This window comes from Baudoinia panamericana (assembly GCF_000338955.1).
Source record: "Baudoinia panamericana UAMH 10762 unplaced genomic scaffold BAUCOscaffold_9, whole genome shotgun sequence".
Lineage (NCBI taxonomy): Eukaryota > Fungi > Ascomycota > Dothideomycetes > Mycosphaerellales > Teratosphaeriaceae > Baudoinia > Baudoinia panamericana.
The window spans coordinates 912,191-935,682 of record NW_006911265.1 but is presented as its reverse complement, the minus strand read 5'-3'; the positions used below and the strand labels follow the sequence as shown (position 1 = coordinate 935,682).

The window sequence follows — 23,492 nt, the reverse complement described above, 5'->3', positions numbered from 1 at the left end:
CCCATCCACGCAACCACAGCGCCGTGCCGTAATGTCTTCACCGAAGCGCAAAGCCATAAGCAATGGCGACGACGCAGAAGACACTAAACGCCAGCGGATCAGCAGCGACGATGCGCCCACTGACCAAGCGGAAGAGATCCCATTCCTGCCTTCCGGCGCAGCACCAGACTCTTTCATCGACCACAAAGCCGCCATAGCCTACTGGTCCGCCACCGAGCCCACCGTCAACGGTGTCCTTGGCGGCTACCCACAAGTGTCACGCATTGATCTGCAAGGCTCCAGTAACTTCCTTGCCAAGCTTCGCCGTTCATCGCACCATCACCCTTCGAGCAAGAAGCTCAATCGCGCGGTTGACTGCGGTGCGGGCATTGGCAGGATCACCGACGGCTTTCTCAGCAAAGTAGCAGAAGTCGTCGATATCGTAGAGCCAGTGAAGAGCTTTACGGACCAGATACAGGGTAAGCCTGGGGTGGGCGAGATCCTGAATGTAGGGCTTGAGGAGTGGCATCCTCAACGAGATGGACACGGACCGTACGATCTGATATGGACGCAATGGTGTCTAAGTCAGCTCACCGACGTTCAAGTCGTCGAGTATCTAGGTCGGCTGCCCGCGGTGATGAGCGAAGGAGGTTGGATTGTGGTGAAGGAGAACCTGAGCAATCACCACTTGGACGAGGATGTGTTTGATAAGACGGACAGTAGCGTGACGAGGACGGACATCAAGTTCAGGAAGCTTTTTGAGGATGCAAGGCTGGGCGTGGTGTTAACAGAGTTGCAGAGGGGGATGCCGAAGGGCTTGTACCCAGTGAGAGCCTATGCGTTGCAGCCGAGATAGCGTGCACTGCAGCCTCATCTTATGACCAACAAGAGAGCATACCCGTGCTTGATCGCCGCCTCAGAGCAGTGTTAGCCCTCCGCAATCGGGTTCTCGTCCGCTACACCAACACCATGTCAGCCAAGCGCGCCTCATGCACATACAACGACACTGCACTCACGCTGCAAGATGCCCTCCTTCACCAGCTCCTCCACCTTCGGCCGCTGCTGCAAATGTTTCTCCAGACTATCCGCGCGCATATGCTTCTCCAACTCCCTCTGCTTCTCCTGCAATGCAGGAGCCGCCATGCTGTCCGGCAAGATATTGCGTTCCACAAGCTCGTCCTTCTCCGGTCGCTTCGCCAGACCCTACAAATACGTCCTCCTTAGCACAAGAATATACCCATCGTGTAATGTAATCGGTTAGTACGTGCCTTCTTGAGATTGTCCGTAATTCGCTGCCTTTCCAGCTCGGCCTGCTTAGCTTGCAGTGCCGGTGCCGCCGTGGTGTCGAGTAGAATGTGCCTGTTCTTGAGGTCTCCAGGCTCTGGTCGTGTTTGAAGGTGCTTCTCAAGCGAATCACGGCGTTCCAGTTTGCTTAGTGGCGTAGCTTCAACACTGCTGCCAGATGTGTGCTCGTCCGCCATGGTGGAAGGACTCGTGCTGCCACGAAGATGACAGTATGTTGGCCTGTTGCGATTGACAGCTTCACACACAGAGAGTCTTTTAAGTGCAACACACTTTACGTTTCATCTGCCTGTTTCTGCCCTGTTTAGCCTGGGCTAAGCTCAAACGCTTGCTGCACGCGGTAGGCACGCGTTACAGGTGATGGTGGGGCAAGCTTCACCGTCGAACGGGGAACCATGGCAGAGGTGTCTCAACCTCAAGTTATGGGGCTATTGAGGATTTCTTACAGGATGGTGGCATATTTTGTGTCCCATCCCACATAATCATTATGCATTAGCTAAGCATATGATACAAGGCAGCCCACAGCTGCCGTCGCTAGAAGGATATCATGATGATCAATCTCAGCCAGAAATGCTCAAGCCTCATTGAGAAGCGTAATGCTCGAACCTTGCACCTTCCTCGCACGTTTTGGACAACCTCCCAACTCTGCAGCTTCTGCTATATCTTGCGACATCCTCCGAGCTTCCACCCTTCGCCTTACACGCCAGTCGCCGTCACTGCTTCCACGCGAACAGGGTGTCGATTGTTGCGAGGGAGTGCTTTACGCACCTAAATGGATGGGTGACACAGTCAGCTACGTTTGGACAATTAATTTGGTTGTACGTCTTGCTTACCCTCGTCGTCATCTCCGACACGGAGCTGGCCCTCACCTAAACATTGCCGGATGGCTTGGTCAACTATGTTCTCGAGACTCGCGAGCGGATGTAGATAATGTGCTTACCCTTGAGACCCTCAGACCAGAAGCCACCAATCTCCACGTTGGTCTCCGGCATGGTCATATGGGTGTAAATGAGCCATGTACCGAAGACGGGCTTGGCGAGGATGTCCAGAACAGCGTAGGCAATGATCTACTCGTGTCGTTAGACGGCCGGCATTTCCTACGGCGTTATAGATATAATGGAGAAAGACGTACCTCCTCATCGACGTTCATGTTACGGGAGCCGTCGGCGATACCCCAGATGCTATGCAAGTGGTCAGCCTTGCATATATGAATGCTCATGACAACGGTACGTACATAGGGTAGACAGTCCAGATGACAAGGGTGAAGCCACCGATGGCGGCGAAGAAGTTGCCAACCTTGCCACCCTTGCTCATGGCCATGGCACGGCCGTTGTAGGCGAGTTGCCAAATGACCACAAGGTAGGCAATGCAGGCAATGGTGTACCAACCCCACTTCTGCGGAGTACCCTCGGAGCCGAAGGCAGCGAAGAGACCGCCAAGGATCATGATGATGTCGGCAACGATGGCGATCATGATGTTGCCACCGCTGATGCCGGCGAGAAGGCAGAGGTCAAGGAGGAGAAGCGGGGTGGTAAGCGACCAGTCAACGTAGCGAGCCCAGTACACCTCACGGTAGACGTCGTAAGTGGTGTCCGGAACGTGCTTGTGGGACTCGCGCTCGACGACGTGGTGGTAGCCAATACCGTGGCCGGTAGCCATGGCGAAGTAGGAGAGGGAGGCGAAGATGGTGATGAGGCAAGTGACGATGTGGTAAAGGCGCTTAGACTGTGCCGGTTGTCAGCTGGGTTTCGAAAGCGTGCGGAGTTGACCGTCAAGAGCTTACCATTGGGACGTTCCATGACAAGCCGGCGAAGACGATGGAGGCGACGAGCATGACAACGAAGACGACCCTGCCATGGTGTCAGTACGACCGTACACGTAAGCTGGTGTTCGGTAGGCCAAGGGGTGGAATGGCCAACAGCAAGCTTCACTCGGTAGCGTGTTTCTTAAGCGAAACACCCGCGGTAGAGCTTGTTGTAGCTCCGCATGTGTTGTATTCTCACACCGGCGGACGTACCATAGTGTGCGGTTGCCAGTATCGGTAGCTGTCTGGTACTCTGGCAGCGACGGAATGATGGTGGGCAGGGGAGTGGCGGAGCTCGTGGCAATCGGGATGGTGCCCGTAGCAAAGGCCTGCACGGGGTCGACGATCATCTTGACGATAATTCTTCTCTTCACAATTGGACTTGTGGTTGATGAGTACTCGATAGGGGGATGGTGGTTGAGGGGAAGATGGTGAAGGAGGGAGAACAGTGGAAAGCAGCAGCCTGCACAGACGCACAACAGCCGCCGGAGCTCTCGTTGACTGGAAGCGGGGCTGCTCTCGTCACTGACCACTCAGCATCGCGATCGAGGCACGTCTGCTGCAATCTGTGCTCGAGCTTTCCCCGGATAGATGCGCTCTTTGCAGGCTTGCATGCGGCGTGGCTGGGAGGTTGTTCAGATTATACTACTCACGGTCTAGAATGTGGTACGTATGCGGTAGACTGTACTTCTCTGGGAAATCACTACTATCAGAACTCTACAAAGTACCCAGCGTAATTGCTGCACCGCAGCCGCATCACCATAGAGATGTTGATGCTTGTCACCAACCGCGGCCAATCTCCTCGAGGCGAGCTAGCAATGCGCCATGACGACGAGGTCCCCTGTTAGCGGACCGCTCAGAAAAACAAGGAAGCATCCGCCGCTGTTACCGCGGACGGCTCACCCAGCGGCTCTCTCCGTCTTCATCAGCACATTGAGCGGTTGGCATTTGCGACTTAGATGGCGCACACGGAAGTGTAGTGGTGAATGCGTAGTCTCTCTCGCAGCCAACAGGCTTTTGGGAGTATGAATCCCGGGTGGGATGAAGCCTTCATTGGCCGGACATCAGTCGCGCCGCGGGGAGTGCTTGCGCGCCCTGTGAATCCGCCCACGAGGCATGTTGAGGCTTGACGTGGCGTTCCTGGATGCTTGGCGGCACTGATCTCGACGACTTCGGCCTCGCGACAGCGATGATCCTGCGATGGAATGGTTGCCGCCGCATCTACTGGCTCCTTCAGAATAGCGATAGTGGTCACAGAACCTGTTTCAAAGGTCAACTTGATTAATATGCATTTCCTGTAACGTATAGGCCATGAAGTCCTAGACGACGTGTCAAGAGCCACATTGGACACGCAGTGTTACCTCGCGAAAGCCATTGTCAATGTGAGAAGCGGTTATAGGTAAACAGTAGTCGTCGCATGCACTTTAACGGAGTGTCTTTGTGTGTCGCTGTGAAAGTGACATGGTCGCTTTCCGCTGGTAACTTCGGTGCCTGAGGTTCTCGAGCCATTGCTGGCGTGCAGGAGAGCTTCGCGCAACTTTTATGAAAGTGAGCGCTATAGTCGGACCTTGAGATAGCGTCTAAGGCAGCTCAACATGCTGCGGACAGCCATTGCTCGGAGCACACGATGTGCCGAGCAAGCTGTCACGCGTGGGCAGAGGAGGCAATGGCAGGCCCAGCGGATACGGCAGCCTCATCTATACCTCGCCCAGCGAACATTGGCCGACATTCGCACCACCGACAAGACTGTCTTGCCCGGCTCGGAGTCGAAGACGGTCGCTGGCGTGCCTCAAGCTCCCATACTCGACGCTAATAAGACGGCCGACGAGCTTTTCAATACGGCACCCCTAAAGGCACCACCTACGCCGGCAGAGGTTCAGGCCACACCACCACCGCCGCCGTCTTCAAGCGGTACTGGTAATCTGACGTCCGCGAATATCAACCCTTCGTCAGCACAGACTGCTCCACCCCCCACGCCCTCTACCAACACCGGCAACCTCCCTCCCACTGGCACCGGCACGGCAGCAACCGGTCCCACTTCCGCACCACCACCGCCGCCCCCAAGACGTCCGCGTCGTCGCATCCGCAACTTCCTCCTTTCACTCGTCACCCTCGCCGTACTCAGCTATGCTGGCGGTGTCTACTACTCGCTGGTATCCGACAACTTCCACGACTTCTTCACCGAGTATGTGCCGTACGGCGAGGATGCCGTTGCTTATTTCGAAGAACGCGAGTTCAAGAAGCGTTTCCCAACTAAGGAGTACAGCCAGCGCATCTGGCCGCAGACTCGTGGCGAGAACAAGGTCACCATCAGCAAACAGAGCGGACTGAGTGCAAAGGTTCATGAGGAGACGCCAGAGGGCAGCGATCTCGGCCAGAAAGGAAGGCACGTCAGTGCGGTGGACGACAACAAGCCACAACCTGGCAAGGCGGTGCAGACTCCTGATGCAGCGAGCGGTAGAGAGAAGACGCAGGCGGTTGAGGCTGCAAAGCAAGGGAAGCCGCCGTCCGACGCTCCATCTCCGAAGCCGTCTCCTGGCACAGCGCAGAGGGATCCCGAGTCTACCTCGCCTATCCCTGGAATTCCGAAAGAAGGAGCAGCGGAGAAGAAAGAGTCGGCCAAGCCAGCTCCGTCTCCATCATCTCAACCACCTCCAACACCATCGGCGCCTGCCGTCCCACTCGTGGACCACATTAACGTCCCTCAAGCCGCTGAGCCGGTCGTGCAAGATCTCGTCAAGATGGTCAACAACATCATCACTGCCGTCAATGCCTCTCCGGAGGCCAGCAAGTTCGCATCAACCCTCGAGTCCATGAAGGGCGACCTGAACAAGATCGTCTCCGAAGTCGGCACGCTCAAGGATTCTGCTGCTCACGATGCGGAGACGAAGATCAAAAGCGCCCACGACGAGTTCGACCACGCTGCCAAGGAGCTTCTGCGCCGCGTGGAGTCTGAAATGCACGAGCAAGAAGTCAAGTGGCGGGAAGACTACGAGACCGAGCGCGAAAAGCTAAGCCAATCCTACCAACAGCGACTTGAAGCTGAACTAGACGCTGTCAAGAAGGTCGAGCAGCAGAAGAGCAAGAACGCTCTCCTCCAGCAGGAGATCGACCTGCAAAAACAATACATGGACACCGTCAAGGCCAAAGTGGAAGAAGAGCGCTCCGGCCGCCTGGCGAAGCTCGACGCACTCTCATCCTCCGTTCAAGAGCTCGAAAAGCTAACGGGCGAGTGGAACGAAATCGTCGACGCCACGCTCAAAACCCAACACCTCCAAGTCGCCGTCGAAGCCGTACGGGCCAAAGTCCTTGACTCCGAACACCCGTCTCCCTTTTTCAACGAGCTCATCGCGCTCAAAGAAGTCAGCCGCGATGATGACGTGGTCAACGCGGCCATCTCCTCCATCAGCCCCGTGGCGTACCAACGCGGTATCCCATCCATCTCCTCCCTGATTGACCGTTTCCGTCGTGTCGCGACCGAAGTGCGCAAAGCGAGTTTGTTGCCAGAAGATGCGGGCGTGGCGTCGCATATTGGTTCTGCCGTGCTAAGTCGCTTCATGTTCCAGAAGAAGTCCGATCGCGGGTTACCGGAGGGTGATGACGTTGAGGCCACGCTGGCGAGGACGGAGGTCCTGCTTGAGGAGGGCGATCTGGATGCTGCGGCGAGAGAGATGAATGCGCTGAAGGGGTGGGCTGGGGTGTTAAGTCGAGACTGGGTGGGCGAGTGTCGGAGGGTCTTGGAGGTTAGGCAGGCGGTTGAGGTGAGTCCCCTACTTATGTGGACGATGTTGCGTTCGTGCTGGCTAACGACGGTTACAGATCATAGCGACGGAAGCGCGGCTGCAGAGCTTACTTGTGGATTGAGCGGCTACCTAGCAGTTGTCCATCACTCTGCACGATACAGGACCTGTGCGCAGTTTGTACCATACCACCTATTAGACATCATTAAGCGAGCGACACTGCGCTCGGCTATTGTACAAAGGCCGAAAAGAGCATCATCATCATCTCCATCCTCGCCCGTGCTCATGCTTGCGCTCATGCTTACGCTCATCCTCGCAGTCTCATTCCTCGTACAGTATAGTGTGTATACCGCAACGCATCGTGACACCCAACGCCGCGCTTTCAACACACTTTCCATGCAACGTCCGCAAAAGCATGTTCCGACAAGCAATGCAACCCGACCTCAGCTCAGTCATAAATCTCGTCCTCGTCATCCGTACCACCTTGCGCCTGTGTCGCCATGCCCTGCCCAGCCGTACCGCCTTGATTTACATGCCCGTGCGTGTGATTGTGCGCATGCGTATGCACCGTCAACGGACCCAACAGCCCCATCCCCACCATCGGCGGCGGTGCACCGTTCACCGGAGGAAGGTTGAGGATGCCGCCGGGTATGCCGTGAGCGCCACCTTGATTACCGCCGCCACCGTGACCGGGTGGCGCGCCGGCGAGCATACTGTTCATGAACGCGTTGAACATTGCTGGACCCGGACCGCCTGGGCCGCCCGGTGGCGCGCCGACAGGCATGACGAATGGCGGCACTAAATCATCTTCTTCCAGGCTGCTGCCAGTGTTGTACTCTTTGATAAAGCTACGGACATAGTCAGCAATGTGCCTCTGCGCTGGTGGTATGCCCCAGATGCGATATGTTGTGTACGACAAGCAGAGGAGCAGGCTCAGTGATCTTACATTGGCAAGTACTTTGCTATGTCCTTGTCCTTGAGGCACACATAGTAGCCACGCTCAGGGTAGTCTTCACGGCACGGTGCCTTGAACTCACGGAGCTCCTCGTTCTCCTCAGTCTCAGGAGCCTGAATGACAGCGACGCCACCAGTCTTACCCTCGACCGGCTCCAGATCAGGTAGGTCGTCGTCGATGGCGGCATCTTCCGGCCACGTTGGCGGTGGAGCGTGGTCCTCTTCATCAAGCCAGTCTGCTTCGTTCTGCGGCTCCTTTTGCTCCAAGAAGTAGACCTTTTGCTTGTTCTCTTGCAGGAACGTGAGATGAATGTGAGTCAATGTGGACATCTTCTGGAGTTGCTTCAGGATCGGCACCCACGTTCCGGATGTCAAATTGACGGTAATGATGGCCAGGTCTTCTAGAGCCAGCTGAGGCGCGCTCAGCGACAAGAGAAGGCTTTTCTCAGTAATGTAGATGGCTTCCATGTTTAGCTTGGTCAACCTGCTGATGTCGAGCTTCGACATCAAGCCGAGATAAAAGAACCCGCTGCGGTTGCCCATGTCATAGCGTAGATGCACCTCTTCTGGAGAGCCGAGCGACTTGGCAAGTAGAGCTGAAGGCCTTACCGCGACAGACTTATCAGGCCCATCAGCGCTCGGCTCAGTGGTTCGTAGGGTCAGCTTGATCGTATCAACGTCCTTGAGAGCGTGCCGCAGGCCCGCGAGTGTCTTCCCACCGAACTTGAGGTTCTGGACGACCGAGAGCCCATTTGTTAGGTGCTGGACATTCAAACCGAAGTGCTTGATGCCAGTGATCCCGCTATCACCGATGGCTCTGCAGGTCGTCTTCCACACGTGATTGAGCCACTTGAAGTACTCCATGTCATCGACATCTGGCGGAGGTGCTGTTGTCGGCGGACGGTCAGTTCTCCGCGTAACCTTGCGCATCCCGTGAACAGAGATGGCCGCTTCACCGCCGTGGAGACTGTCATTTATGAAGATTGACGTGACGGAGTTGAGACGCTCAAACGCACGCGTCAGAATCTGTTTGTCTTGGCCGCTTTCCTCGAGCTGCTTCTGGTCCTTCACATAGAAGCGGTGAGCCTCTGCCTCCCTAGTGGTTGGCTGCCAAGCACAATGACAGCCTCTCGGGCACTTGAAGGCTTCCTCAGAGAAGTGAGCAGTAGCGACATAGAGCTTGCGCAGGTGCGTGTTCAAACGTGGACTCTCCGCTATCGCTGTGAGCACGCCCAGGCTGTCCGACGTGAACATGAAGCACTTGCTGCTGAAGTACTCGGTGGCGAAAACGTGAAAAGTCCTGGCGTCGACGGTCTTGCTTACTAGGCGCAGCGAGCTGATATCGTCCCAGTCAAGGCGGCCGGCGACGTTGGACAGCAGCTCCTCTGGAAGCGCTTCGAGTCGCGGCATAATGCTGGGTGGACTTGCGAGCATGACTGGAGGCGAGTTAGATAAAACTTGAAGGTAGGTCCATAACATGTGTCTTGAGACGGATGGGCAAGTGCTTGTCGACCTCTTGTGTGGGGCCAGGCAGTCAATGGCCCGGATCCTAGTGTGTCACGCGTCAGTATTCACACACATTTTTCGCAATTCGAGTCATCAGCAGCCTGTGAATCAGTGTAAGAAAGTGGGCGATCACAATATTTGTGTTTATTCTGGTCAGATTTACTACGCGTGCCTTCCTTTCTGCCTCCAGCGCGAAACAAGCGCGACGCACGGGCCAAGCACTAGTCCGTATAGACTGGCTAGATGCGCAGCTAAGCTAAGCTATACATTGTGCATAACATCTTGCCGGACTCTCGTCGCCATTTGGATCTCCAGCATTATGTTCCTCCAACATCCTCTCGGCAACTCCACACGCAAAAGCATGCCAGTCACACTGACCAATCTCTCCACGAGCTTGTGGAGCTCATTGCTGTTAACCTGAAGTGTCTGGGCGATATCTCGAGGTTACGTCTTCGCGCAAGCTGTCGTCGACTGCAAATCAGACCTGTCAGCCGTTCACCAGCCGCTACATCGCAACACGCTACATCTGGCTGGATGACCGGAAGCTGTCCCAATTGGAAGCCATCAGCGCAAAGCCAGAACTCGCAAAATGCATTACAAGCATTAATGTAGTCTGCCGTACGGGCGCCCGGCGTTGGGATTGAAGGGTCAACGAATCAAGATGCCAGCATAACGTTACCTCTCGGCGCGGAGTCGTCGCAGTGGCACTCAAGACTGCTTGGCTTGTTTAGTGCGCTCCCCAAGGTCACCAGGCTTTACTTCATGTACACCCGATGAGAAGAGCGTACGGACTTGCTGCCGCGCCCCAGATGCTGTATTGAAGAGTACGTGGTCGGCGTCTCTGATTCATTTGGTACATTGCTCAGCGCTGTGGGGGCCAGCGCGCTCGCTCTAACCGAAATGGACTTCGACCACTTTGCAGGCCTAGAGACGAACTGGTCAGTGTCTCGCACTTTGACACCGTCGGTCCTCATCTATTGTTTCTGGCATCGCTGAAGCAGCTGAGCCTTCAGACAGTCTGGCTGGCGGGTAGGCCAACTCCGATGCGGTGGGTTAATCCTCTTGCGCAGTCATGAGACAGAGCTGATGCCCTCTCAAGTGCCCAGCAAGTTGCTCAGCAGATCACAAACGCCTCGAGTCACTGCCCACTTCTCCAGACATTATACCTTTTGATCCCCTCACAGAAGCCCCTCAAAGCTGTCCTGGGTAAATGCCTGCGCTCTGCATACATGCCCTCTCTCTCTCTCGGGTCATCTTCAGTCACATCTACTTTGCGGTAATAGATTTGCGAACATTTCTAACAGTGCATCGGTCAACTCTCAGATACGTCTCGCTGTGTTTTACCCATGTGACCGCTGACTATGGCAATAGAACATATCTGCGTTATCTATTCAGCAGCGTTGGAGAGGATCTCCACCTGGACAAGCTGTCCTTGTACCGTCTTGCTTGGACCTGCGGACCTGTCCATTTTCATGGAAAGCGCGAGGTCCTGATGGACGAGGATGAGGAAGCTGGATACGTCTCGATATAGCTCGGGTGGGATGTTTGTCTGGACGGTGCAGATGCCGTACGACCCGGCCTTGAGCAGATGATCAACTGTATGCAGCTCGTGGACTGGTGACCACGATGTTGTTAATATGCGTTGGATTCCACGAGTGGCAGCGAGCGAGCGATGAGCGTAGTCGGCCGTGCGAGGAATAGTAACACGTGCACCCGCTGATGCTTGTGGTGCCATCCACACGAGCTGATGCGGAAGCCTTGAACAGCCATACTAGAGCACTACCTATGTGCTCACTCTCAGGTGACACAAACAGTTGGATATGGAGAACAGAGTTGGTGCACCGTTCGCTGTCACCCGGAGAAGCTTTCGGACCCCCAATCCTCGTGGCGCAAACGTGCGCTGTTTCCAAACTTGCAAACAGCCCTGCATGATGCATGCCGTCGACCACTCAACCGGGCACACAGCCACTCCCGTCACATTGCGCTACGTTATCGTTCACAACCTGCTCCCTCGTCCTCGACATTGTATCTATTGAGTCGCCATGTATATGCTGTGTAATAGGTCGAACTCACTCCCTTGATACTCACGGCAACCCATTGACACCAACACATAAGGCAAGACAAGCCTGCCTTCGCAGCCGCCGTCAGCAGCGACTGCGATCCTTCCACTCCACTCCATCATTGCGCTCCTTGCGACAGTGGTTGCGTTGCACGAGCGGTTTTCATAACACTGGTCCAATGCGGTAGCAGTGATTGGGAGTGGCGCATAGCGTGCTTCCATCATGTTCAACCAACAACGCTCGGTGTCTCCACGCCTGAAGGCGAGGCAAGTCGACAGCTCAGGCTCGTCTTCCTCGGCAACAACAGCGATCGTTGTAGGTTGTGCTGGGTCTTCATACATGGTCGAAGAAGACTAACGTCGCTTTCAGGTCTCGGTCTCCTTTGTGATTCTCCTCTCGACGTGCGTACTCATATACCTGGTTCTGCGGACAATACGTAAGCGCACACGCAGCTCGAGGTACATCCCTACGAGCTTTCTCAAGCGGAAATGGGAGACTTGGATACCGCGCAGCTTCTCGCCGCGCAAGAAGTACAGCAGCCAATTACAAGACGATGCTTCCGTGCCGACACTGCATTTGAGGAGCGAGAACAGGAGCGCGCGGAACAGCACGCAGAACGTCTTGGACCTCGAGCGCACACAAGCGGCGAACACGGGGCATGCGGAGGAGGACGAGACTACTGTGGGTGCAATAGTGGACCGGCACACCAGCGTGCGGTCTGTCATGACACTGCCCGCTTACTCCAGGTCTGTCCGGGCGAACGAACGTGTCTTAGGCAGAGAGGGCGAGAGGGCTGGCATTGACGTCGTGCTCGAAGCGCCAGAGACCGCAGACGAGGAAGAAGAAAGAAGAGAACAAGAGATGGAGAGTTTGTTTCAAATACGGCAGCAAAGACGGCAAGAGATTACCGATCGAGATGACAGGAGACGGCGAAGACGAGAAGCTCGAGCGAGGAACGACCGCGCCGAAATCGAGCGCTTACGGCAGGAGAGCTTACGAGCGATCGAAGAGCGTGAAATCTCTGGAGCAGTGGCAATGATCGCTGAGCATCAAGCGCGACCACGGGATAGGAGAGTGAGCAGCGTCAGCTACGCGGAGCTTGGAGTGGCCAGACATGATGGTACCCGCGTCCGGGCCAATTCCAGCGAGTCTCAAAGACCGCTCCTGGACTCTGGAGCAAGTATCAGTGGTGGCGCGAGCATAAGGCCGTGGTCGACGCAGGACTTACTTGGAGTACATCGAAGGGACCGATCCGCTGGATCTATCATGACCGTCTCCGACGACGCTTCCGATATCGACATGCCGCCTTTCGGCCGTGCGGGCAGCGACTACGAAGTGGTAACGCTAAACCAGGTCCATTCACGCAATGCATCGCAGAATGCGACACCGAGGCTAGGACGCAGTCGCGCAACATCGAGCCTTGCGACACGGCCGTCCATAGATACGACGCATACCGGCGATCTAGGTGACGAGCGAATCCCGCTGACCGAGCCGCCAGCCTATGAGGGTGCCGGCTTCGAGGAGGCCCCGCCGTACACTTCTCCGGTCCAAGAGCGCCCGTCAGAAACACTGAGAGTTCCCGCACAGAAAGCAGCGATTTCGCCGACAGGCGCACCACTACTGCCTGAGATTGGCAGACTCCCGAGCATTCGGATAGCGCACGCCACTCCCACCGAGTCGAGTTCTTTGGATGACTCTGCATCGGCTATGAGTCGTTGGTAGATCTAATCTTTCTTGCATATACCCGGCATTTGTTTGAGAGGCGCACTCGCGGCGCTTTGTGAGGACCCTTTGAGCGCCCCTAGCATGGTGGACCACTTATTGACGGCTTGACGAGATGTACACATAGCACCAACACGTCTGCGTAATGAGGGAATATCTGTGTCTGCCTAATTTGCAATATAATGCCTGCGTCATCTGCATTGTTGTGTTGGTCCTCAAGCGAAGTCTATCGCAGCGTCGTCTCCGCCAACTCTCTCGTTCCCATTGGGAACGTCAGCTTCGTCTTGGGCTGCTCGTGAAGTGCACCGACGCTGACGGTGATGGCTCACGTGGAAGGTCTCGGTGCGCTCTGCGGGGCCACGTACACTACTCGAGAATAAGGCCGTTTCATTGCTGGCTTCGGTGTTCGACCTCAGCTCCGCCACGTTGGTCTTGAAGTCGGTCCGGTCGACATCGAATGCAACGTTGTTGAAGCATGACCTGGTTGCGTCATCTGTCTCAGATTTGTGGCGCGATGGAGTCCGCGAGCGGTTCGCCGCTCAAACGACGGCCCATGTTGAGGAGGGGAAGTTCGTCTCTGCTGCCGTTACCCATCTTGCTGAGTTTGGAGAGCAGTTTTGGGCAGTGTACGGAACATTGGGTAAAGCGGAATGTATGTCTTGGTCTTAATGGGACAGGAAAGGTATCCAGATTTATGCATACTGCCTCGCACCACCATGATGTGTTCACGGAGATCCTGGGACCTCGACTCGTTAACCAGCGTTTGTTTCGCGGAAGAGCGAACGATACAACCAGGCTTCAACTCATCCCTGCTCTGAGCAGAACTCGCTACGGTGGTTTGAAGACGCTGGACAACTTGTTACGGACGAGCACATAGTGTCCGACACTCTCTTTCATGAAGCTGGGACAGGTTGCTTGTATCTGCTCATGGTGCTTTGCGTTCCATTTCGGCGATACTGAAGTGCGAGTAACCGGTCGGCGGAACACCTCTTTGACTTATCGGATACTAAGCGAGCCATATCGCCCGCTGCATCGCAGGAGTAAAGCTGATGTGGACGTGCCGTTGACGCCCGATGTCCGCGGTTTCTAAATGAACTCACGATGACGACGGATCATTGACGCTCAGAAGGAGCTCACTTATCGCTGCCTCGAGCCATCGTTGAACCTCGTCACTAATAGGGAAGAGATCGACCCTATCGGAGGTTACCATAGCTTACTGCTGCAATCGTGTATGTAGAGCAGGTCCTATCAAGACCCACAGTGATCTAGTTTCAGAAGCCTACCGAAGCGAAGGCGAGAGGCACAGCGAAGTCGTCGCATATGCAAGCCTCGGCAAGCCGACAAGCAAGGAAGGACGGTGTTCGTGCCGAGCGATCCACAAGTGGACGATGCCCTTCTTTTCGACAATTTTCCGACCAAGAGAGTTTGTAGAGATATGGAAGTTTACCACCACGCCACTTGGCTTCGGCTACCGTACATGCCCGAACGAGTAAATTCCCCCTAGCACTATGCCGCTCACGGAAGTTACGTGCAAGCTCTACCGATCTCTCAGCTCCAATCAAACGCGCCAGAGCCTAGCCGTTCGACGACCCGGCGGATCTCCCTTGTGCGCTTAACTGCATTGGCACCGCTGCAGCAGATTAACGCAGCGTTAGCGTTTCTGCACGTTGCCTCTAATGAAGCTCAATGCTACGATTCGAGCTTTGCACGCGACCGCAAGGAGTCTCCAATGGCAAAGTCTGCACACTGAAGCTTCGCAAGGCACGAGCGTTGTCTTCGGCAGTGGCACAGATACGCCAATGATGGTGGCGGCGAATGTCCGAGTGCCGCTCAACGGTGGCTAGCTGATTCGACATCCAGAACATGTGGAAAAGCAAGGATGGGGTTTCGGCAGGAAATGTGGAAGGACGCCAATGCACCTCCTTTAGAGTTTCCGTCAAGCGTGCGCGTGAGAGCCTCCTGTGGGCGGAAGCGTGTGAGACGAACACCGAGATTTCCAGCGTTTGTCTGGCTCTATCGGCTCGAGGGCACATCACGCTCGTCTTGTCTCACACTGCTTCTCGTGTGCGCGTGCGTGGCGGCCATCCTACGTTCTTTATCGTCGTTCTCTACCACCACTGTCGTTCCTTCAAAGTGCCCGCACCGCAGTAATAATGGCCTCGCGGCCCAGTATAGACATGTCTTCACCGTCGCCATTGGACGCGCCAGAGGTAAGCCGGCACCCCTCCTGAGCATGAAGCAGCGAGACAATTGCGTAGGGCAAACACTCCTTCGTGGGGTTGTGCAGGTGGAACAACACATGTAAAGCATGGCGTGCTTACACAACATCCTTCTCGCAGCGCGAACCACAGCGGCTATCAGCCTTATACCAGTACCACAATGCGCCGGAAGTCGCACCTGCACATGGCCTCGAGTACGACGACACAGTATACCCACATTCGGACAAATACCCAGTCATACGAGAAGCGCCTTCATACGACCCCAGCAATTACAAGGGCAAGCATGCCTTCATCAACGATAACCGACCACCACGCATCATCTTTGGGATGAAGGTGCGGACATTCCTGGTGGTGTCGGCGATCATGATCATGGTCATTGTGGGAGCGGCAGTCGGGGGTGCGGTGGGCGGTCAGAGCCTGCGAAATAACACATCGTACCCGAGCTACACGGGGTAAGTGCTGCATGAGTACACCCCAACTTTCGATCACGGCACTGATGGAAGAGCGTAGCACACCAAACTCCACGGCGAGCTCATCACCATCAGCTACTACATCCGCAGCGTCAACCACATCAACTTTCGCCGCACCGACACCGACATACACGCCAATATCGGACTGCCCGGCATCGAACAACACCGGCTACACTTCAACCTACGCCCAAGGCTCAGCAGGAAGTGTACCAGCTGGCGCTGCGCTCACCTTCACAAAGTACTGCGACCTAACGAACCCACTAACGCAAAGTGGCGCGACGAGGATCGCACAAGCCTTCGTATACAGCTTCAGCGACTGCGTGGAAGTGTGTGCTGGCTACAACTTCAACAACGCGGGCGGCAACTGCACAATCGCCGTTTACCGAGCGACTGGCTCGCGGCCAAGCAACTGCTGGGTCGGTTCGACAGCGAGTAGTGTCTCTGCAAGTTCGCTGGGCTCGGACGAAGGCACGGATGTTGCGCTCTTGAGACGGTCATAGATGGACATGTCTGCTGCATCGTAATGTATAGGTAACGACTACCGAGGTTGGGGATTATGTGTAGCTGGCATGTTGGTATTTTGGCGAAGGCGCTCTCGGAGCTTAATCTGAGGTATCATACCAACAGAGTCCTGCTTGACAGTTCGACAACAGGATCATTCTTGCATTATACGATACATTATGTATATCCGGCTGTCTTTACGGCAGCGCCATGCTAAGTCCAAGCTTGCCATCAATCCCTTTCCAAAAGCCGGCAAAATCAAGATCCGGTGGGCTGCGCTGAAACATTGTGATATGTACATACGGAAGAGATGCTGAACGCTGCAAAACTTGAAGACGCTTCAGACATAAGCACGGCGCCTTTCCCGACTGAAGCTCTCTGTAGAGCTACTCGGACTACCATCAGCACCCATCTCAGCCTTGCGAATCCGATCACGAAGAGCGGTCATGCCACGCTCTGCAAAGTCCTTCCGACAGTACCGACACATCCGCACCGCGCACCAGCTGCATGACCAGTACTCGTGATCATCGTCCATGTGGCAGACCGCACACTCCACCGGTGCGTGCTTGTTGTTCGACATGAGTAAACGTGAGTGATTGCGGTAGCATTTCAGCTGCATGATGTTCAGGGCACGGCTGAAGGCGAACCCGTTGGACTTGAAGACATGGCCGCGGCGGCGGCCGTCAATGTCGTGGTTATGGTTGTGGATGTGGTTGTGGCTGTGGTTGTGGTGGCGTGCGGCCGACTGTGGTCGGGTAGAGCTTGGTCGTGTAGCCGGGCGGGAGGTGTTGCCGTTAAGGTTGGTGGTCCAGGTCTCGTTGGTGCGGTTGAGTGAGCTGGCGCGGCGGCGCGATGTAGATAGGCCGTTCAGGAAGGATGACGCAGACTGCAACGACTTGGCTTCCTGCAAGCAAATTAGTCACTATCTACATCCCAACATTACAGCTAGTGTGAGGCAGTCCATTGCCCCTTCAGCTGCGTGTCGGGCAGTCAACGATCTTGGAGATGTTAACGGCAACGTACATTGAAGATCTCAAGCCCACTGCTACGGCGACGAGCAGCCTTCTGATCCTTCTCGGCTTGCTCCAGCGGCGGAGCTACGAGGTCTGGTGTGCTCATGCGATCCTTCAGACCGTACTTATGCGGGCTGTCTTCGGGTAGTGGTGATGGAGCAGGAAGCGTCGGTGACAGCGCCGATGATCTAGGGACGGGTGCGGACCGCGGACGCTGGACCTCTTCTTCCTCCTCCGCAGCATCTTCATTTGCTGACTGATATGGGCTCCTGCTCTGCTCTCTATCCTCCTTGATCGTAGTTGCAGCGCTGAGCGGCTGCCCAGCAAGCTCATCTGTCATGGTCACTGTAGATGCCGCAGAAGGTGGGAGCATGAGAACCGCTTCTTGAGCGGAGTGTGACGGGTCGGTGAAAGTATCAATATAGCTGTCATCATTGTGGCCTGAAGCTCGCTGGGTTACGATAATGGATGTTGCAGTCAGTGGGCGCGGTAAGTGTGTCTTGGGGTCGATCCGTTTCAGAAGGTTATTGGAACTTTTCCGCAGCACACGCATGGGGTTGCGCACAACGCTGTGCATTGATGCATCGTCAGGCGCCAGCTCGGCGGAGCGCTCGTCTTTGGATGGTGAGTTGCCCATAGCCGTGACACCACTTTCACGTGCGACGGCCGCCTTGGGGTGGGGCGTACGAGACTTTGGCAGACGCTTTTGTGGCTGAATGCGAGCAACTTGCTCTATGGTCACTCCACTGTTGGTGCTCGTGCGACCATCATAGATACGCTGTTTGAGCTCGCTGTTGGTGACCGTAGTCAAGCCATTGGAGGCGCTGAGCGTAAGTTCCAAGGGCCGCTGGGCTCGAGTGATGAGCGAAGTCCGTGCCGGTGAACGTGGCGAGAATGCCTTGTGTACTGTTGACAGCGCAATTGCTGCTTCCTCCAGCTCGTCGTAACTCGGTAGGAGGACCGTGACATCTGCCTCGTTTTGCTGTGGTGCTTTGTTGGCACCTGCATCACTGCTTAGCCCCTGCTACTTCCTCGATGCAAGCAGTTTCTGAATGATATATGGCGCGGCAGCTGCCACTTACCTTTGGTAAAGGCCGGTTTGCGGGCATGAGCCTCCTTCCCTCTGGAGCATTGAACGATATGCTCTTCAAAAGTTTCATCTATGGGCGACAAAGAGTCGTGTGGGGAGTTGCTGGTAGAAGGGACATTCCGTTTGAGATGGGGGCGGCGAGTAAACATGCTGTCGACACTACCAATGTTTTGTTACGTGCAAGGAAGAAACAAGACACAGCGCGAAGACGCGCATGAGTTATAGAAAGGAGATCGAAAGAGCCATGCGCTGCCAGCGCTGCCCAAGCAGGTACATACAGCGCTGTGGCTTATTGCTCACGCCTCCACATATAGGTGCCGGAGCAATAAGATGAACAGTGCGACGGCATTCTCCACGCGCATTACTCGGGGTGCTGCCTTATCGTGTCGTCCAAGACATGAAGGAAGGAGTGGCAACCCGGTCATTTCGTAAGCGAGTGTTAAGAGACAAGGTACAAGAAAGTTGCGGTATTCATGGCGGTGCGGTTTGACAGCCGGCGGTTTCAACGGCTGCCGTTATACTGTTTTCGCGCCCTGCATCGGCTCCCGACGCGAGCTAGAGACCTTTCATTTGCGGCCCATTAACGACGTCAGATCAGACGAAATCATGGGAGTACGCCTGCTTGCAATGCACTCGTGTACTTGCGGTACGAAACGGCGCTGTTATGAGCCTCTCGACTCCAGACGGTATCGGCGGATGATGATGGTGGAGCTTTGTAGCCTGGCAGCATTCTATTTGAAGTTCCGGATCTCGGAAGCGCTAGAGTGAACGTCCGCTGACAAGGGTTAGTGTTTGGGTAGCTGACTCGTCGTGGCGACAGAGTACATCGAGTCCCTCGCTCGCGCATGCAAGTGTCGTGCATTCGAGATCAGGTCCCTGGCTGAGGATGAGTGCCTCTGAGATGTGAAAGCCCATGGTTCGCTGTTGTACACAGAGAAGCTCGAGGTGGGAAATTCTCTCAACCCAGCAGGTTTCCACAGAATGGCTTTGCAAGATGCGATACCAGTGCCGAAACAACAAGAAAGATTAGCTGTAAGGCATCGAAGATCGTTGTTCCAGCTGCAGTGTGTTGATCTCTAGGTCCATGGTGTTCGCTGTTATTGCGCTCGAACGTGATCAGCCTTTACGTCAAGCATCAGTGCTACATTCATGACGAGCAGCTCGCTACGTAGGCAGCTGACATCTCTCTAGCAAGGCAGAGCACGATCCTCGTGTCGCTCGAAGCACCTCCTCTACCACTCTCAAGCTGCCGTCACTGTCTCCGCCCCCAGACCGACATCCTGAGAACCACCCGAAACGTTGGCCATGAAGTCTCGATACCTGAACACCTCGCCCTTCGCTTTCGCCGCATTCACACCCTTACCGCCGAAATGGCGTCGGCTTGCAAACTCACCCAATATGCCATCTATCTCCCTTTCGCTCAAGCGGATAGCGTCTTCGCCTGGATCGGGTGCGGTGCTCACCAACGCCCGTCGTAGCTCTGCAACGTCGATCTGCCCGCTATCATCCACGTCAAACGCCTCGAATGCTGCGGACAGCTCGTCATGGTGACTCAGCTCTGCTAGTGGGCCGGACAGGATGTCCAGGTAACGTGCCAAATTTAGCTGTATCGAGCCGTTTGTTGGGAAGAAGCCGCGCAGAGACCCTGCGCTGTTGTCCATGCCCATCTGTTCGAGCATGGACGCCACTGCGGCAGAGTCGATCGTGCCGGAGTTGCTGCTATCAAGCACTTCGAAGCTCTCACGCATACTTCGCAGTAGTGGTTGCGGGACGTGGTTGTAACCTCCTACTGTGTTGCTGAGACCGCGCTTTATTGTCGGCCGCTGCTGTGTGTTTAAAGCAAAAGTAGGAGGTCGAATAGTGTCCGCGGTAGATCCTGTAGCTCTTCGGTGAACAATCGGACGGGACTGTGTTGCCGCCACTGCCGTAACCATATCGCTCGGCCCATCAAACGGAGACGGCGAGTCAGGACTGCTCGTCGCGTTAGGTGCTGGAGGACCAGTCATTGCTTCTGCCGCAGCATGTGTAGATCGTGCGGTGGGTAGGAGAGTGTGTGTCGCTGGGTGCGGCTCTGCCGTTGCAGCAACATTCAACTCCAATGCAGTCGGTGTTGCTTCCTTCGAAGCTTGCGGGAGTCGCGTTCCGAGTGGTATCGTACGCCGTGTTCCAGACGGGTCTGTCTCCTCACTCTTGCCAGCACTACTCGCATTGCTCACTTGTCGCGAAGGACTGGTAGGTATGCTGAGGCTGCTGCTTGGACGCGCAAACGGACTCGACGGTCGCTCTCCAATGTGACTGATTTGTGAAGGACGGCGCACGAACGGACTTGTCTTCTCCGGTGAGAGTGATCCACTTTTAGCAGGAGACACTCCTGACGCTTTCGTAGGTGACTGTGTCGGCGTCGTTCCACGTACAGTCGCGGGTGAGACCGAATTCTGTCGTCGGAAGGGTGATTGACGGCCAGTGTCGCTGACCGTGAGCGGTGACGGGCGCATTATCGATGCCTGAAGACGTCAGCTGTGTGGAAAGGGGGCCATGCAATTGCGCGTACCATTGTGGATTAGTATGATGCTCTGCGATCGTTGTCAGTGTTACTATCAAGGTCATCGTGCTTCGGTAAGACGCTTTGTTTATGGACGCAAATAGCGACACAGATCGTCAGGGCGGAGGCGGCAGTGGCGCTCGCTACCCGTGCCTTCGCGCAATGGCAGCATGCAGGGTCGTCGACATTCTGTTAACGTCTAGCGAGAGCGACTGTCGTGAGGCAGGCGCAGAAGTGCACTGAGATCACGTTAGCATGAACAGTCCTGCGTAGGCTTACATCCTGGCTATGATCCTGCACGCCTATCTCATTGTAAAACGGATTGCTATCATAGTAGACGTACCGCCTTCGCAACATTGCCGTCGAACACGCAGGGCAGTCTCGTCCCTGTGGGCGCTGCAGCGGTACCGTCCTCGTCCCAGTTTCACCCATGGTAAGCAAGCATCCCAACACGGTAGCAGCGGTATGGTGGGTGGCAATGATGGTGGGCTGGGAAGCGGGGTCATGAGAGCGAGGAGGGCGAAAGGACGTTGCGATACCAAGGAACAATGCGACAGCTGCGCCATACCTACGGCCTCACGGCGCGCGTTGGGCGCGACATCGAATGTAGTACAAGATGGATAGCATGCAGACAGAAAGACCCTCCAGCTTCCTGCGCAAGGCAGGAAGACTGATGGGCCGGCCAGCCAGACCCGCGCAAACGCATTATAGACTCACAGATTGCAGGTCCGGCCGCCCAGCATCCACAGTGCCCCGTCCGTACATATGTGATTCACCATCAGGAGCACCATGGCAGCCCAGCAGGAAGCTCCGCGCCCACGCAACCAAGGACTCACAGGTTGCGGAGCCGCCCGCTTAGGTCTTACATCCCAGAACGCCAAAAAGCAGACAAAGGAGATCCACGGCGCCCATGGGCACCGTGGCAGCCCAGCAGGAAGCTCCGCGCCCACGCAACCAAGGACTCACAGGTTGCGGAGCCGCCCGCTTAGGACTTACAGCCCAGAACGCCAAAAAGCAGACAAACGAAATCAGTACACGCGATTCATCGCAACGCTGCACGCCTCCCAATGGGCGCGCGCGTACTCCGGCGTCTCTGGCCTGTTGAAAGGCTGCCGGCTCCTCTTCGTCACATCCACGTACCGCTGGTAGACCCTACGTAAGCAGTCAGTGGCTGTCTCATGTAGCTGTTGAGCGTCAACGGAGTTGGGACTTACCAGCGGAACGGGTTCTTCGTATTGTCCTTGCGACAATACGTCCCATTCTTCTTGAATGGATGTGGGAGTTGAATCCCGCAGAAGCTTGCCATCTTGTTATTGTTGTTGTTGTTGTTGTTGGTGTTGGTGGTGTTGTTAATGTTGCTGTTGCTGTTGTTGCTGCTTTGGTGAAGATGGCAAGATCTGTGTAGGAAGGAGAAAAGAGAAATGGGAGCGCGGGAATTGGGAGGGTTTAAGTATTTCTCGAACGTACGGTCTCGTGATAATGCCGTCTGGCTTGCGCTCATCGTACGACTCTAAGTTGCGCATATTACGCGCATCGCAGACGATGTGAGTGGTGCATTGCTCTTCCGTATCTTCACCAGCTTACCACCCGACTTCGCTTCAGACGCTTTCCACACAACAGTCAGCCAGAGACGACAGATACAATGGTTCCCTCCCAACTAGCCACGCTCGCGTATGAGGGAGTTTATCGTTTTAAGCAGTCGAGTCCGCATCGTACGATATTGCAAACATATGCGAATGTCACCATTCGCCCCAATGGCCTGAGATAGTGGACAAGTCGGTACTGCAGAACCCGGACGAGATTGCCGCATCAAGTGGCATATTGTCGAGGTCGTCCGCCGTGGCATATGCTGCTTAATGGTCGTTGGCGCTTGATGTGACTGTACTACGCTGGGACTGGCGCGACTGGCCGGTTACCCTATGCATCGACGGCGGGGAATGTGCCTTGCGCTCTGCGCTCCGCGCTCCTGGATTGCCAACATCAGCGTCAAATCCGCCGACCGTCGTGGGAAGAGTTTGCCTGTTATACATGGCTTGTTACCACATTTATGCTTCGCTGCGTTCTGCATACGCCCGCGTCCGGGCGATGGACGTGTGTGATAAGCAAACGATGAAGGAGGTAGTGGAAATCGTAGTCTTTCCGCCAGAGAGTGGAAGGAGATTCAGTGCATTATCCCACATAAATATTTAACGAGCATGACTGCTCCAATGACATAGGAAGCGTTCGTTTCGTGCGAATGCCCAAGAAAAGAGAGACACACGGCAGACTTCTCCGAGAACGCGTGCCATATCTATACCTAACCAAATGCCGCCACGCGTCATTTACTATTCCAGTCCATACAGCGGCAGGTGTAAGCAATGTGCGCGTGATCTGGCCATCCGGTGCCCACTCAACACTCATTGATTGTGATCAAACCTAGTTTGATCACGCCGAACCAGGGCAAAAGAAGCGAGGGGAAGATGACACATATGTTCTCGGGTTGTTTTCCATGGGCGTGCTGGTCTGAACTACGGTTGCGCATCTTATGGCTTGAGATTGAGGCCTCGGACTTAGCGATCGTCGCATGGCCCGAGCTTTGGAGCTCCATCGT

At 55.5% G+C, this 23,492-nt stretch overlaps 14 protein-coding genes across 14 annotated transcripts; 8 read left to right on the top strand and 6 right to left on the bottom strand.

Annotated features, from left to right (window-relative positions):
* Positions 1-31: 31 nt before the first annotated feature.
* On the top strand, positions 32-835 carry BAUCODRAFT_73639 (uncharacterized protein; the record flags this gene model as incomplete). The annotated part of the gene is made up of 1 exon (XM_007680004.1): positions 32-835. The coding sequence occupies one exon, from the start codon at positions 32-34 to the stop codon at positions 833-835; it is 804 nt and encodes a 267-aa protein (XP_007678194.1).
* Positions 836-906: 71 nt separating this feature from the next.
* On the bottom strand, positions 907-3,435 carry BAUCODRAFT_149869 (uncharacterized protein; the record flags this gene model as incomplete). Its single annotated transcript, XM_007680294.1, has 8 exons — positions 907-935; positions 996-1,182; positions 2,104-2,150; positions 2,222-2,348; positions 2,414-2,462; positions 2,516-3,006; positions 3,065-3,131; positions 3,299-3,435. The coding sequence occupies 8 exons, from the start codon at positions 3,433-3,435 to the stop codon at positions 907-909; spliced, it is 1,134 nt and encodes a 377-aa protein (XP_007678484.1).
* Positions 3,436-4,680: 1,245 nt separating this feature from the next.
* Positions 4,681-6,949, top strand: BAUCODRAFT_73361 (uncharacterized protein; the record flags this gene model as incomplete). The annotated part of the gene is made up of 3 exons (XM_007679978.1): positions 4,681-5,517; positions 5,701-6,846; positions 6,905-6,949. 3 exons carry the CDS (start codon positions 4,681-4,683, stop codon positions 6,947-6,949), a joined length of 2,028 nt encoding a protein of 675 aa, XP_007678168.1.
* A 202-nt stretch (positions 6,950-7,151) lies between these two features.
* On the top strand, positions 7,152-7,689 carry BAUCODRAFT_560453 (uncharacterized protein). The gene is made up of 2 exons (XM_007680293.1): positions 7,152-7,518; positions 7,590-7,689. Exons 1-2 carry the CDS (start codon positions 7,241-7,243, stop codon positions 7,609-7,611), a joined length of 300 nt encoding a protein of 99 aa, XP_007678483.1. The 5' UTR covers positions 7,152-7,240; the 3' UTR covers positions 7,612-7,689.
* A 2,351-nt stretch (positions 7,690-10,040) lies between these two features.
* On the bottom strand, positions 10,041-10,259 carry BAUCODRAFT_124362 (uncharacterized protein; the record flags this gene model as incomplete). The annotated part of the gene is made up of 1 exon (XM_007680292.1): positions 10,041-10,259. One exon carries the CDS (start codon positions 10,257-10,259, stop codon positions 10,041-10,043), a length of 219 nt encoding a protein of 72 aa, XP_007678482.1.
* Positions 10,260-10,306: 47 nt separating this feature from the next.
* On the top strand, positions 10,307-10,714 carry BAUCODRAFT_36031 (uncharacterized protein). The gene is made up of 2 exons (XM_007679895.1): positions 10,307-10,333; positions 10,385-10,714. The coding sequence occupies exons 1-2, from the start codon at positions 10,329-10,331 to the stop codon at positions 10,563-10,565; spliced, it is 186 nt and encodes a 61-aa protein (XP_007678085.1). The 5' UTR covers positions 10,307-10,328; the 3' UTR covers positions 10,566-10,714.
* Positions 10,715-11,294: 580 nt separating this feature from the next.
* On the top strand, positions 11,295-13,305 carry BAUCODRAFT_560243 (uncharacterized protein). The gene is made up of 2 exons (XM_007680291.1): positions 11,295-11,660; positions 11,715-13,305. The coding sequence occupies exons 1-2, from the start codon at positions 11,568-11,570 to the stop codon at positions 13,065-13,067; spliced, it is 1,446 nt and encodes a 481-aa protein (XP_007678481.1). The 5' UTR covers positions 11,295-11,567; the 3' UTR covers positions 13,068-13,305.
* A 2,255-nt stretch (positions 13,306-15,560) lies between these two features.
* BAUCODRAFT_559168 (uncharacterized protein) lies at positions 15,561-16,426 on the top strand. The gene has a single exon (XM_007680290.1). The coding sequence runs from the start codon at positions 15,750-15,752 to the stop codon at positions 16,254-16,256; it is 507 nt and encodes a 168-aa protein (XP_007678480.1). The 5' UTR covers positions 15,561-15,749; the 3' UTR covers positions 16,257-16,426.
* Positions 16,427-16,597: 171 nt separating this feature from the next.
* BAUCODRAFT_74112 (uncharacterized protein) lies at positions 16,598-17,610 on the bottom strand (the record flags this gene model as incomplete). Its single annotated transcript, XM_007680037.1, has 2 exons — positions 16,598-17,002; positions 17,281-17,610. 2 exons carry the CDS (start codon positions 17,608-17,610, stop codon positions 16,598-16,600), a joined length of 735 nt encoding a protein of 244 aa, XP_007678227.1.
* Positions 17,611-18,832: 1,222 nt separating this feature from the next.
* Positions 18,833-19,412, bottom strand: BAUCODRAFT_559202 (uncharacterized protein). Its single transcript, XM_007680289.1, has one exon. The coding sequence runs from the start codon at positions 19,220-19,222 to the stop codon at positions 18,965-18,967; it is 258 nt and encodes an 85-aa protein (XP_007678479.1). The 5' UTR covers positions 19,223-19,412; the 3' UTR covers positions 18,833-18,964.
* A 237-nt stretch (positions 19,413-19,649) lies between these two features.
* BAUCODRAFT_59070 (uncharacterized protein) lies at positions 19,650-20,147 on the bottom strand (the record flags this gene model as incomplete). The annotated part of the gene is made up of 1 exon (XM_007679959.1): positions 19,650-20,147. A coding segment is annotated over one exon (498 nt), but the record flags the coding sequence as incomplete, so codon positions are not given.
* An 876-nt stretch (positions 20,148-21,023) lies between these two features.
* BAUCODRAFT_559204 (uncharacterized protein) lies at positions 21,024-21,609 on the top strand. Its single transcript, XM_007680288.1, has one exon. It carries the CDS (start codon positions 21,191-21,193, stop codon positions 21,524-21,526), a length of 336 nt encoding a protein of 111 aa, XP_007678478.1. The 5' UTR covers positions 21,024-21,190; the 3' UTR covers positions 21,527-21,609.
* A 19-nt stretch (positions 21,610-21,628) lies between these two features.
* BAUCODRAFT_36020 (uncharacterized protein) lies at positions 21,629-22,346 on the top strand. Its single transcript, XM_007679894.1, has 2 exons — positions 21,629-22,054; positions 22,117-22,346. Exon 1 carries the CDS (start codon positions 21,692-21,694, stop codon positions 22,049-22,051), a length of 360 nt encoding a protein of 119 aa, XP_007678084.1. The 5' UTR covers positions 21,629-21,691; the 3' UTR covers positions 22,052-22,054; positions 22,117-22,346.
* Positions 22,347-22,788: 442 nt separating this feature from the next.
* On the bottom strand, positions 22,789-23,402 carry BAUCODRAFT_36018 (uncharacterized protein). Its single transcript, XM_007679893.1, has 2 exons — positions 22,946-23,402; positions 22,789-22,868 (listed from the first exon to the last, which is right to left on the bottom strand). The coding sequence occupies exon 1, from the start codon at positions 23,300-23,302 to the stop codon at positions 23,072-23,074; it is 231 nt and encodes a 76-aa protein (XP_007678083.1). The 5' UTR covers positions 23,303-23,402; the 3' UTR covers positions 22,789-22,868; positions 22,946-23,071.
* Between the last annotated feature and the right edge of the window lie 90 nt (positions 23,403-23,492).

What these genes read in the sequence shown, in the direction of transcription:
- BAUCODRAFT_560453 (XM_007680293.1), top strand. Translation starts at nt 7,241, where the DNA reads ATGTTCCGACAAGCAATGCAACCCGACCTCAGCTCAGTCATAAATCTC. An exon ending in ACCGCCGCCACCGTGACCGG is followed by an intron (nt 7,519 to 7,589) that starts GTGGCGCGCCGG and finishes CCTGGGCCGCCC; the next exon opens with GGTGGCGCGCCGACAGGCAT.
- BAUCODRAFT_560243 (XM_007680291.1), top strand. Translation starts at nt 11,568, where the DNA reads ATGTTCAACCAACAACGCTCGGTGTCTCCACGCCTGAAGGCGAGGCAA. An exon ending in CGGCAACAACAGCGATCGTT is followed by an intron (nt 11,661 to 11,714) that starts GTAGGTTGTGCT and finishes CGTCGCTTTCAG; the next exon opens with GTCTCGGTCTCCTTTGTGAT.
- BAUCODRAFT_559168 (XM_007680290.1), top strand. Translation starts at nt 15,750, where the DNA reads ATGAGTACACCCCAACTTTCGATCACGGCACTGATGGAAGAGCGTAGC.
- BAUCODRAFT_559202 (XM_007680289.1), bottom strand. Translation starts at nt 19,222, where the DNA reads ATGCACGACACTTGCATGCGCGAGCGAGGGACTCGATGTACTCTGTCG.
- BAUCODRAFT_559204 (XM_007680288.1), top strand. Translation starts at nt 21,191, where the DNA reads ATGATCCTGCACGCCTATCTCATTGTAAAACGGATTGCTATCATAGTA.
- BAUCODRAFT_36020 (XM_007679894.1), top strand. Translation starts at nt 21,692, where the DNA reads ATGGCAGCCCAGCAGGAAGCTCCGCGCCCACGCAACCAAGGACTCACA.
- BAUCODRAFT_36018 (XM_007679893.1), bottom strand. Translation starts at nt 23,302, where the DNA reads ATGAGTGTTGAGTGGGCACCGGATGGCCAGATCACGCGCACATTGCTT.